The sequence below is a fragment of the Mastigoproctus giganteus genome, chromosome 10 (genome assembly GCF_048544385.1).
Source record: "Mastigoproctus giganteus isolate SK-2022 chromosome 10, ASM4854438v1, whole genome shotgun sequence".
NCBI lineage: Eukaryota > Metazoa > Arthropoda > Arachnida > Uropygi > Thelyphonidae > Mastigoproctus > Mastigoproctus giganteus.
The window spans coordinates 173073832-173086665 of NC_143584.1; the positions used below are offsets into that span (position 1 = coordinate 173073832).

Sequence of the window (12834 nt, forward strand, 5' to 3'; positions counted from 1 at the left end):
GGCCCGTGAGGGGAAACATTCCGGAACACATACCGCAGGGAGATCTCCCCTGAGTTTGATTCTTGGTACTGTCTCTTCCAGCCAGATCCGCTGATTGGATCTGGCTGGCCAGATCCCCATCAAGCACGTATGGGCCATGATTGAACTTCATCTACAGAACCACCAGTAGTCAGCACAGACCACGGATTTTCTGGGGTACATGTGGCTCTCAAATGTACTCGACCTGGTCCAGGTCGAATTTTGTCCAGCCTTCGCGCATTATTAAAACAAATTAACACGAATGTCCCCTTAATGTTATCATAAGGATTTGGTATATTTTCGCTTTTGTATTTGTTCTTTAACGGTTAAGTATCAGTGTATTTAGTAAACAACTTAACTAACTAATCAATCCGGTTTCAGTTACCTCCTCAAGTTTACAACGAACGATGAACCGACGTGGAAAGGTTATGCGTACGCTGCAAGCCTCTTCCTAACTACAGTAATCACAAAGATGATATTAGTCCATTCTCTTTACTATACGATATGCGTTTCAATTCAAGTGAAGTCGTCTCTGATTGCTGCTATATACAGAAAGGTAAGCACGCATGCGCATTCTGATCGATATCATACAGTTGTTTTAATTGTACCATTCCACTGTTGAAGGAGATTAATATAATACCTGCCTTTTTTGTGATTTTTTTTTTCTTTTAGTTTTTAAATATTAGCAACATGTCCCGAAGACAATATACCGTTGGAGAGCTGGTTAATTTTATGGCTGTGGATACAGAAAAAATAGCCAACCTTTTATTATACTTAGTACTAATATGGAGTGCTCCTATTCGTATAATTTTATGCATAGCCCTGTTGTGGAATTATCTGGGACCATCATGCCTTGCAGGAGTATCTGTTATGATTGCTATGATGCCCATAACTTGGTACTTCGCACGAAAAGGAAAAGTCTACCAGGTCAGTATTTTAACTACATCCACAGTAAATATATGATTGTAATTAATTATTTAACTTTTAATTTATTTAGTATTTCGATTTATGTTGTATTCTTAAGTTTTGATTCTGTTTGTTCAGGAGAAACAGATGTCTATGAAGGATTCAAGACTCAAATATGTAAATGAGGTGCTGAATGGGATAAAGGTATAATCTCTGTGTGGTGAAGTATCTATCTATACGTATTTTAGTTTCTTAAAATATTTACCTAGCGTCTTTCTGTTCTTTTAAATTATGTTTCGGTTTACTCCATTAATAAACAGCAGCCATGATTCTTCCGTGTTATTTTGAATTTATTTTACTTTATCTTGCAGATCTTAAAACTTTATGCTTGGGAGATACCATTCATGGAGCAAATTTCTAATATTCGAAAAAAAGAAATTCATTTACTTCGTAGTTGGGCTGTAGTAAACTCTGGATTAATGTTTATCTGGTCGTGTACACCATTTCTGGTAAAGTATATACATGCGTTTGTTTAAACCAGTTATCAATTATAAAATAAAATGTCAATGCAGATTAGCTGATATGGTCCTAACAGTAAAGTTTTGAATTATACTTTCTTAGTGTTTTGTTTTTCCTTTTCTTTCTTTTTTAAAGATTGCTGTCATCTCCTTTATTACCTACGTTATGCTGGATGAAAAGAATGTCCTCGATCCCAGTACTGCATTCGTTTCTCTTACGTTGTTTAACATGCTTCGATTTTCCCTGGTTATTTTACCAGAACTGATTTCTTCTATGATTCAAGTAAGTCGCATATTATAAGTAAACTTGCCGGTTTATTTAAATGATTTATTTAAGTAATACTATAAAGTTTGTGAAAATAAACTGGCAGCTTATGTAGTTCTTTAATTTAATTTAATTTGATTTAATTTAATAAAATACTTAATTTTTTTTTATTTAGTCAGCTCTATTATTAACTTTTCTCTAAAATTATATACTAAATTAATATATTTTTTTAAAATTTAAAAAAGTTTAGTATTTATTGAATTTCCAAAATTTTTGGAATTCAAATTTTCAACATAAACAATGATGATATTACTTTTTTCTAATTCGTCGAATTCTGCCTCTTATTTTATATGTTAAAATTCATTCATCTTTGAAAGATTGAGAGTTGGATTTGCCTCAATTGGATGAAAAACCCTATAAAATTCGACCCATTGGACTGATTGGCTTTTCATCTCATTACTGTGACTGTCCACGGCAAATATTAATATTATTATTTCAATTTGCATGTAACTATCTACTAAAAATATCTTTTTTTAATCAGGCCAGGGTCTCATTGAAGCGTATAGATAAATTCTTGTACTGCGAAGAACTGGATCCTGATCGAATAGGACAGAACCCTTTACCAGGTTAGAATATATTAATACTGTTTAATTACCTCTTAGCTGAAGCCATCTCCTTTCGTAATAACGCAGTTGTAATATCATGCTTTATACAGGGAATGACATCTCCATTGAGAACTGCACGTTTGCATGGTCCCTTGAAGAAGAGCCAATACTGAAGGACGTTGAGTTGCACGTGGAGAAGGGACAGTTAGTTGCCATAGTGGGCCGAGTTGGATCAGGAAAATCTTCTCTTTTGTCAGCTATCTTAGGAGAGATGTATATAAAGACTGGAAGAGTCGATACACAGGTACATTCACCACATTACTGTCTTTAATTAGGGAAATTGTATTTACTATTGTTATCAATGTTGGCATTTTCTTTTGACAGGGTACGATAGCATACACACCACAGCAAGCCTGGATCCAAAACATGACTTTGAAGCAGAATATTCTCTTTGCTAAACAATACAGGTCTTCAGTATATGAGGCAGTTCTGGATGGGTGCTGTCTAAAGCCAGATTTGGAAGTCCTACCAGCAGGGGACCTCACGGAAATAGGAGAAAAGGTATTAAGAACCATGCAAATTACCTTTATTGTTATTTTAACATTTATATTCGGATTTATTAAATGATCAGTACGGTTAACTTTTTACTTAGTTTTTTTTTTTCTTTTTTGTCTTTCCTCCCATAGGGGGTAAATTTAAGTGGTGGTCAGAAACAACGTGTCAGTCTGGCACGCTCTGTGTACCAGGACCGTGATATTTATCTGATGGATGATCCTCTTAGTGCCGTGGACTCACACGTAGGACGACACATCTTCGAACACATAATCAGTCATGAGGGGATACTCCGTCACAAGGTAGAGTTCTGTTCCTTCAGGGTGGTGCAATTTTAATGTCACAGAGTGTATATGTTTAAATTAGATCTCAGATACAATAATACCTTAGGGTATGCACCTTTTAAAGAAATTTTAATATTTATTTAAAAAAAACAGTGTTTATTAATTATTTTAATACAATGTTTTTATGAGTATACTGGAGTTTTGCATTTCAGACTCGTATTCTAGTTACCCATAGTCCATCTGTTCTACCTGATGTAGACGTGATCATCGTAATGAAAGATGGGAAGATTGCAGATGTTGGCAACTACAAGGAACTGCTAGATCGGAAGAGTTTGTCTTCTGATTTATTTGAAAACAACTTGGAAGATGAAGTCATACCGGAGGAAGAAGAGTTCCTGAGGTACTGAAATGATCTTAATATTAATGTTATTCTAAGAGAATTATTATCATCCTTTAAGAAAATATTTAACTATGTAATAGAGAGAGCTGGTGGAAAGAGGAAAAAAAAATATGGCCCAGACCCTAGCCTTGCTCTCTAAAGCCTGTGCATTCTACATGTGGTTTGCGGAATTCAAGGTTCTGCTTCTTTATCACTGAAGGAACCAGTAACTCTTAAAAATGCGTGAAATTGCACTAGATAAAGATACAGTTGTTCTTTTTCCAAATATTTTATCCAGGAAGCGTATATCTTTAATGATTGGTATTTTTATCCAGGAAGCGTATATCTTTAATGATTGGTATTTTATCCATGAAGCTCTTTAATGACTGGTAAGCTCCCAACCCCGTTGTATTGAAAAACGCTACTAACCTCTCAACAGATGTCTGGTAACTGCTCAAAATCTAATTGATCGAAATTCAATATATTGAGAAACCCACATATGGTTCTATGGTTCTATGTGGATCTCTTAATATACTGAATCTAAGTAAGCGTCCAAATGGTGTTTCATAAGACGTATTGAAGGAAAACTCCCAGCTGGTTACAAAATAAAGGTTAGTTATATACGAGAGATGAAATTATTTTAAAATATTATTATCACTGACAATTTCCTTCATTAAATTTATAAGGTATTATTTAATAAGATATTTTTATGTGTTTCTTTTTATTCATTTCATTTGAATGATTTTTCTATTCTGAATTTTTTATACAATGTTATATTCTTCCCAAGAATGAGAATTTGTTAACCTTTAGAAAATTTATACTTTACTATAAATATATAAATTGCATTATTCCATGGTAGATTTTCGCTATATTTTTTAAACGAATCTGTTTCAACAGCTCTCCTGAATCAGAAGGGTCTGAGTTATCATTCGAAAATCCAGAGGAATTGAAAAAGTTGATGTCAGCACCCATTAGTAGGCAAGTTTCGAGACAAATCTCCAGACAGCTGTCCAGATCGAAATCTGTAGAAGAAGCAGCCAAAATGAAGAGAGCAGACCTCACGGAGGAAGAAAAGATGGTTGAGGGCAAGGTAAGCATAAAGTTTAACTTTCTAGGACCTTATATCGAACCCCATCCTCCTAATAAGGCCCTTTTAACCCATTTAACAATTAACAATATATATATATATATATATATTGTTATATTCTTCCAGATGAATTGAAAAAGTTCTGATTTTAGTTCTGATGGCGGCTAGTGTTGAGGGAAGAGCAGGTGTGAGGCCAGGTAGGCTGGTTTCAAGAATGCTTGTCTAGATGTCTCATTTGCAATGTTAGACGTGGAGAGGTGATATCAACGCCTCTGAAAGACTGCAGAGGAAAGGAATACCATACCTGCTAAAAGCTAGAAACTCCTCTTTTGAGTCAACAGTTCTTTATTGACTGTAGTTAAATTAGATCCAATAAGAGTTGATTACAGTTACTTGAGTGCATTACATGATGCCAGTCTTCCAGTTCTCCGCATTCACAATGGGCATCATTTACAAGCACATAATCCTGAAGTGGTTTTTTGAATGACGCATGTCCTCTCAGAAGAAAGGTAGGACGTACAGTAAGTAAGCACCAGTCGAGTCGGCGTTTGTTGAGGTGAGAGACGCTTGGTAAAAATAGCTTGGTAGAACTGTCTTCAGTAGAATTGTCCCAACGGATTTGTGAGAGGGCGGCAAATTCCTGCCAAGTATGCCGAAGTTCTTGTTTTGTATCTGCATCGAAAAGTGTTTTTATTCTGAGGAATTCAGCTTCTTTGTTCTTTCTGATGGCACGAGAAAGCCCGGTGAAGACCGTTTGGAGGTCAGGGTGGATACAGCCTGTCTGTACTTGTATTGTTACCTGAAATTCTTCTACATGCCCGAGTAGTTTTTAATAACATTAACCATTGTAACTGCAAGATTATGTTCCTAGTACTAATGATGGACAAATGATGGAACCATATGACACACCATATGTTACGATTTGGGACAAAGACAGCTGAATACAGAAGATGGAAGGCATGTCCCTTAAGACTCCAGTCTTTGCAGGTGAAGCGAGCAAGCATAGTGACGTAATTTTGGCCTTCCCTTTCATGGACTTCAGATGTGTCATAAAAGTTCTGAGATAATTAAGGTAACACTTAAATATTTAATTGATTCTTGAGTGCTTTTGTGTTTTATAGAGAATAGTTGGTAGTCTGTTGACTTGAAGACGTCCTATGAGAAGTAGGGTTTTTTTTTTTTATCTGTAAAGTCTTTGAGCTTTTTCTCTTCAGCACAGACAGGGAATTCAGGACAGTGTTGGCTCTAGTCTTAGTAGCCGTACGACAAGGGCCATCCACGATGATAATGAAGTCATCTGCATTTGAGAGCTGTGTGGTATAGAGGAAGACCCGCAGGAGCCAGTCATCTAGAATCATATTCCTGGGAGGGACAATTTCTAATAAGTCGGTGGGTGATATTTTTTTGATGGTAACTCTTTTGCTGAAGAAATAGACTGCAAGACATTTGAAGACGCTGAAAGAACAGCCAGATATTGTGGCTCACAGCCCGACTAACGTCAAATTCTCCATTAACAGAGTAATATTTAATTTTGAATATAACTAAGTTCCTGTATAAATATTAAGCTGCTTTTCAGCATTAATTTATGCACTCTACGTTTTATTTATTTATCTATTCCTGTTTCTCCACAGGTCAAAGTCGGAATCTATTTGAAATACATCAAAAACGCATCTATTTCTCTGGCTACACTATATTTTCTCAGTTTTGTGACTTACGAAGCCTTTGAGGTATTACTTTTTTTTTCTGCAACCTATGACTGTTTCATAAGAAACATCTACTCTAATCACAAAAAGTAATAGATACTTTTAAAAAAGCATTCTCTCGTTTATTTGGAATCTATAAATACTTCATTGACTTTTCTGTGTCCATAATGCAGATTGCTAGCAGTTTGTGGCTAAGTGAGTGGACTGAAGATGGCCCATTACCGGACGGTAGTCAAGATATTCCCCTCAGAAACTTAAGGATTGCAGTCTATGGAACTTTAGGTGGTTTCAAAGGTAAGTTATTTGAGAATTTGTATCATTTCCCCGCTGACAGGGCAGTTTACAGTAAAATATACCGAACATTAAATTACTCCAGTATTATTAAAGAGTATTTTTCAGAGAAGTAATCTTCCTTGATTTTATTTTGTTACAGGAGTATTTATACTGCTTGCTACATTCATACTAGCTTATGCTTCAAATAGAGCGTCCAAGATTTTCCATGAAAAAATGCTTGGAACCGTTCTTAAATGTCCAATGTCCTTCTTTGATACTACTCCATTAGGTCGGATTTTAAACAGGTAAATTTAATTAAAATTTTAAGCAAAGTAATAATAATTAAGTACCTAATTATAACGCTTCCAGTTATAATTACATTTTTTTAATTCCTGGTTTAGATTCGGGTCCGACATTGAAGCTGTAGATATACACATACCAAGAAGCTTAACTGCAGTCACTTCTGGGGTTCTTAACACAATTGGAACTTTCATTGTAATTTCTATATCAAATTACTTATTCGTAGCTGCCTTCATTCCACTAATCCTCATCTACTATGGTTTACAGGTGAGCGAAAAATGTATTAAAATATAATATTATGTACGAATTATACAATTCAGAATATGAAATATAATATATAATATAATATTATGTATGAATTATACAATTCGGAATGTGAAATATAATATATATATAATTTTTTCCCCTATTTTCTATGCAAAGCAACTGTATATCCCTATAGCTAGGCAAATGAAAAGGATGACGTCAACAACCAAATCTCCTGTTTATAGTCACTTCTCCGAGAGTATTCAGGGAATTTCTGTTGTTCGGGCTTATCGTGCTGAAAATAATTTCATTAATACCTTGAATGAAAGAGTGGATGTTCACATGAGATGCTATTTTCAGTTTATTACAGTGAATAGGTAAGATATATTTGATACCAATCTGTTTTTCCTTTTTTAAAATCTGTAATCTATATTTAAGTACATATGGACTGTCCTTATACCTAGATATAAGGATAACGATATTATCCCACGATAAGGGTCATGAGAAAATTATATTATGCTATTATCTTTCTACTGTATAAACAATTAATCGATTTATTTAGGTTTTTTTTTATTTGTATGAATTAAGATGGCTAGGAGTTCGTCTGGATTTCTTAGGGGCTCTGATTATCCTGTCTACTTCCATCTTGGCAGTCACCAGTAGGGGTAAAACAGAAGCTGGTCTGGTTGGTTTGGCTTTGTCATACGCAATAAATGTAAGTCGCCAAACGCTTTAACTGACCCTGTTAATTTATTTTCATTAAAATATCAATTATTTATAGAAACTTGATTGATTTTATTATCCTTTTTTTAGTTCTACTCTTTTTTCAGGTGTCTGACATTCTCATAATGCTAGTGCGAGCATCAACAGACCTGGAAAATGTTTTAGTGTCTGCTGAAAGGGTAGAGGAGTACTGCCATCTCCCCCTGGAGGTAGGTAACTCAAGTGCAATGTCTTTCTGGACGACCTTTTTTTATTATTATTATTTTATTGGACCACAGTATTTAAAATAAAAAACACATCAATATTTTCTAAATATAACAAACTTTTGTTTATTTTTTCTTAGGCACCATGGGAAATTCCTGATAAAAAACCAGTACCATCATGGCCGCAAGACGGCGCTGTATCGCTCACTGATTATAGCACACGTTATAGGAAAGAACTTGATCTGGTCCTCAGTGGTGTGAATCTAAATATCCTTCCCAAAGAAAAAGTCAGTTATTTTTCTTAAAGTATATTCCTCTGCACTTTAGCAATATAATACAACTATAATAATTAATTTAGATCCTATTTTTTTCGTCTTTAATGCAAGTAATAGACTTTTTTAATCTATATTTTACTAATAATTAATGTTTTTTTTTTTTGCTTTTCATAAGGTTGGTGTTGTGGGACGAACAGGTGCGGGCAAGTCATCACTCACTCTATCACTCTTTCGAATAATTGAATCCGTTAAAGGAACCATTACAATTGACAACTTGGACATCAAATCTCTGGGTCTTCATGATCTACGTTCCAGGTTAACAATCATCCCACAGGTAGTGTTTCTTATTATGATTGCAGATTAGCAAGATTGTAAATAACTTGCGTTCATTTTATTTTAAATAAAAGTATATTTTATTTATTTTTCTATTAAAAATGTACGAAATAAAAAAGTGCTATTAGCTAAAATAATATATATTATTATTTTAAAAGTGTTTTAAGATACACCAAACATTTTTTAACAGATGCAATATAAATAGGATGAAAAGTCAATTATTTTTTGTGTTTACAGCTATGTGTAGTTCTTCTTATTGCCACACCAAAGGAAAATCAAAATCTCAGAAATTTCTGTGAACCAAAATAATTATTAATAAAGTTTTATTTCAGGATCCCGTGCTCTTCACAGGCACATTACGCCTGAACGTTGACCCAAATAACGAATACAGTGATGATCAAGTATGGATGACCATGGAACAAGCCCATCTAAAAGAATTCGTGTTGTCACTAAAAGCTGGACTGCATCATGAAATTCTGGATGGAGGAGAAAACTTGAGGTAAATTGATGATCGTGAGCTGGAATTTGGCGTTCTGCAACATGATTATACTCACAAAAGTTTTGTAACATATTTCAATACTTTAACTCACCTTCTAGAGTAAATAAAAATTATAATTTGATTTCCTCTCTATCTAGCGTTGGACAGAAACAGTTAGTTTGTTTGAGCAGAGCCTTATTAAAGAAATCGAAGATTCTCGTACTGGATGAAGCTACCGCATCTGTTGATATGGAAACGGATAGATTGATACAAAACACCATACGAGAAGAATTCAAAGAATGTACAGTTATAACCATAGCCCATAGGCTGCATACTATTCTGGACAGTGACCGGTAGGTAGCGCTGTTGTCTGTTCCTGTAGTTATTTTAAGGATTGCTGTTTAATTCGCCTTATCTAGGATTGCTAACAGTCCTTTTAGTCATCTTTGAATAATATCTTTAAAATAATAGCTGTCCATAAAATATTATAATTAAATGTTTATACTTCTGTAGGAAATAAAGTTTGTTTCATCATAGGAAATAAAAATTAATATATATTTCAGAGTTGTCGTGATGGCAAAAGGAAAAATTGCCGAAGTTGGCCGTCCACTGGAGTTGCTGAAGAATCAGGAATCCATCTTTTATTCCATGGCCAAAGATGCTGGTATTTTATGATGCCACTAAATGTCATTAGATATATTATTCTCGCTATTTATATGAATTTAGCCTTCGGATAATAAAATTACAATAATTTTGTGTTGTTTAATTTGTAATTGATGCTGTCTGAAATACTTGATAGTGAACATGCGTACACACCCGGACTCAGTACACTTCAGCGATTAATTACCTGAAACTTTATGTTCAACAATAGATGGAATAAATCATAAATATACCTGTAATAGGCCAGTCGTATTCCAAAAAAACATCACGCATGACCACAGCTGAAGCTCCTTGTAAATCATTACAAGGATCCTTCAGTTGAAACTCCTTGTAAATCATCACAAGGATCTTCAGCTGTGGACATTATCAACAAGGTACTGAGTAGCTCTTCTGCTGTATATTAATACATGTATATTGATTCTAGTATTGAGTCAATTTACTTTGGGGACTTCAGGATGCATTTAAATTACTGTATATACATTACGATTGATAAATTACCTCTCACAGTTGACCATGCGCTAAATCCAGCTCTTATAATCTCGTGTTATGTTTCTTCAAGACCAGTAGCTCCAGAGAATAGCATCCAAACTCACTTTGAATTGAACTTTTCTTATCTATATATTGGAAAAGAAAGAGGCATCAGGTTGGTTTAAAATTATTTTAAGGAAAATGCCGTTGAAGTCGAGCAGCCGAACAGTACATGGCTAGGTTCTGTTCATCAGATTAGTTTTAGGTTATTGGACAGCATTATGGTAGTGCTTGTCTTTAGGTTAAATGAGAGCAAAAGAAGACAAACCTCAGTCATCGGAAGAGTTTGAGTTGTGGCAGAGGACCCTACTAAATATCCGCGAAATTCCATTCAAATTCTGGCGCTTTTGGAAGCATATCAAAAAGGCAAAGAATAATTGATGGGAGACATTTTGAATACAGAAACTTCGAGGAAGTTGTAGTGTATTACGTTCGGTATGCTCAAGGAACGGTTTCATTAGAATAAATTTTACCCAAAAAGTAGTTTGGATCTGTTCCTACTCAGCTCACTCCTCCGCAAGTTTCTCAACTTGTCACTCGTCTGGTTTCGAATCCCATTGTTGAATGGAGGCATTCTTAAAGACTCTTCAATCGCCCCGATTGAAGAGTCTTTAAGAATTCCTTAATACCTCACGACATAAAAATCGCCCGTAAACATATTTCTACAGACAAAATGCACATATACACGTATGAGTAACCAGTTCCAATATCATTAAAATAATATATGAATTAAAGACAAAGTACTAAGCAGGATTGCTAAATCATTAGGACACCAATAAAATTTGATTCAGCATTATAGTGACAAAACTGAAATACAAACACCTTATAATTGCAGATGCAGGTTGCTTTGTGTCCAGTGATATCGGGAACAAATTTGCTGGTTTTGACTTTTCGACCCGGAAGGCATCTATTTGCTCTAGAGACAGCTCACTGTCCCCCTGCATGTTTTATTTGTTGTTGCTAAGCACGGAAATGATAACTTACGCTAATAACCAGTTATAACACGTGATGATAACCTGGAATTTTTATGTTTAATGGTAATGTCAACCCATTATGTTCACATAAGGACTCCGCTGCTATGGCAACAAAAGAAGAGAATCCTTTCCAGTATCTGTTCTCACTGGACGCTGCTGCAGTTGTAGCCTATCAGTGCGCCAAGATGCCCCAGGTGATCAGACGATCACGTGATCGTTGGGAGTGCTTAGACTTTACGCCATATGGAAGCCATAGTTTCCAAATAATTTTGGGAAACCATTGAAACCAAAACTTTAAAAGTGACTTAACACAATAAGGACATTGCACTTGAATTGCATACTCCATGATTGGTAGAGTAAACATTAATATTACACCCAAATCTCTACCTTTAAAGGTTTGATTAATAGAATTAGCTTCCAGGTGATAATCAAATATTAAACTTGGAATTCTTGCTCGAGATCGACTTATGACGTTCGTGATAAGTAAGAATGAAGCATTTTTCTAAGTTTAGATTGAGACCATTAGAGGCCATCCAATTGAACACATGTTCACAATAGAGAACCAACTTGGGGTCTGCAAAACTTTTAATATGTCTGAACCAGAAGTATGAGTCTGAGATGGGTTTATTGATCACTCTATTGGAAAAGTTCAATATAAGCTGGTATTGCGAAGGCAGATGATCTGAAGAGACAAGGGGGAAGTTAACAGAGAGCTCTATATTGGAAAAATATAAGGTCTAGAAAATTAGAGTCAAGTGTAGGAAGAAAGCAATATTATTTAAGGTTAAGGCTAAGAAAAATAACCTCCAGGTTAAGTACCAAGTCAGTTAGTATCATCTTGAAAAGGACCTCGAGTAGAATATGCTTCTGCAAGGTTGAAATCTCCAGGAGTAACAAATGTAACATCTGGAGGGAATGCAAATTATATATTGTTCAATTTCCGTTTGAAGAGTGGAAAGTTGTTATCACAAAAGTGGTGAGGGAAGGTAGATCATGACCTCCAATAAGCAAGTCGCCAATTGTATGACTACAGCGCCCTCGTGGGTAGCACAGTTTGTGTAATCACCGTCCTTCCCATACCGGGTGGAAAAGATCTAAGTTCGAATCTCGTCAATGACGCTAGGAATTTCTAAGGGCCTTCTTCACAATCTGGACGAATTGGTCGATCTCAGGAGAGGGTAGCATGGCTTTTTCGCCCAGAAAGCAGCAAATCGACCACAACACATGCAATTTATAGACAAATTATATACGGAGCAATATGGCCTAACTTGCTGATGCGCCTAAAACCCCAACAACAGCAATATGACTACAGCAATGCTCTCGGATTTTTCAATTATTTTAATGCCTATAAACAGAGAGTGTTGAATAATAATAATAATAACAGCGACTCCACCGCCTCGTCTCTGTGCCTAGGTAACTTGGGGCATTAGGAGTCAGTACATAGTGGTTGTAAGTTGCATATACGCGTATTCTGAGGTTCGCTTGTTTTGCTGGATGATAGGCTTCAGTTCTGCAAATTGTATC

General features: G+C 35.3%; 2 protein-coding genes across 2 annotated transcripts in view; both read left to right on the forward strand.

Moving 5' to 3' along the window:
- Positions 1 to 708: 708 nt before the first annotated feature.
- On the forward strand, positions 709 to 9823 carry LOC150079505 (ATP-binding cassette sub-family C member 1-like). Its single transcript, XM_090383093.1, has 20 exons — positions 709 to 945; positions 1063 to 1128; positions 1296 to 1433; positions 1579 to 1725; positions 2249 to 2333; positions 2423 to 2616; positions 2697 to 2873; positions 2999 to 3166; positions 3361 to 3548; positions 4425 to 4612; positions 6751 to 6895; positions 6992 to 7157; positions 7314 to 7513; positions 7725 to 7851; positions 7967 to 8068; positions 8203 to 8349; positions 8513 to 8671; positions 9003 to 9169; positions 9307 to 9501; positions 9712 to 9823. Exons 1-20 carry the CDS (start codon positions 709 to 711, stop codon positions 9821 to 9823), a joined length of 3108 nt encoding a protein of 1035 aa, XP_090239219.1.
- Positions 9824 to 11414: 1591 nt separating this feature from the next.
- LOC150079506 (ATP-binding cassette sub-family C member 1-like) overlaps positions 11415 to 12834 on the forward strand; it is a 29876-nt gene continuing 28456 nt past the window's right edge. The window contains exon 1 of the mRNA XM_090383094.1: positions 11415 to 11565. Coding sequence (XP_090239220.1) covers positions 11415 to 11565 — 151 coding nt within the window. The remainder of the gene's footprint in view (positions 11566 to 12834) is intronic.

Coding starts and splice junctions, on each gene's coding strand:
- LOC150079505 (XM_090383093.1), top strand. CDS start 709: ATGTCCCGAAGACAATATACCGTTGGAGAGCTGGTTAATTTTATGGCT. Junction 1,726..2,248: donor TGATTTCTTCTATGATTCAA/GTAAGTCGCATA, acceptor TTTTTTAATCAG/GCCAGGGTCTCATTGAAGCG. Junction 7,158..7,313: donor TCATCTACTATGGTTTACAG/GTGAGCGAAAAA, acceptor TTCTATGCAAAG/CAACTGTATATCCCTATAGC.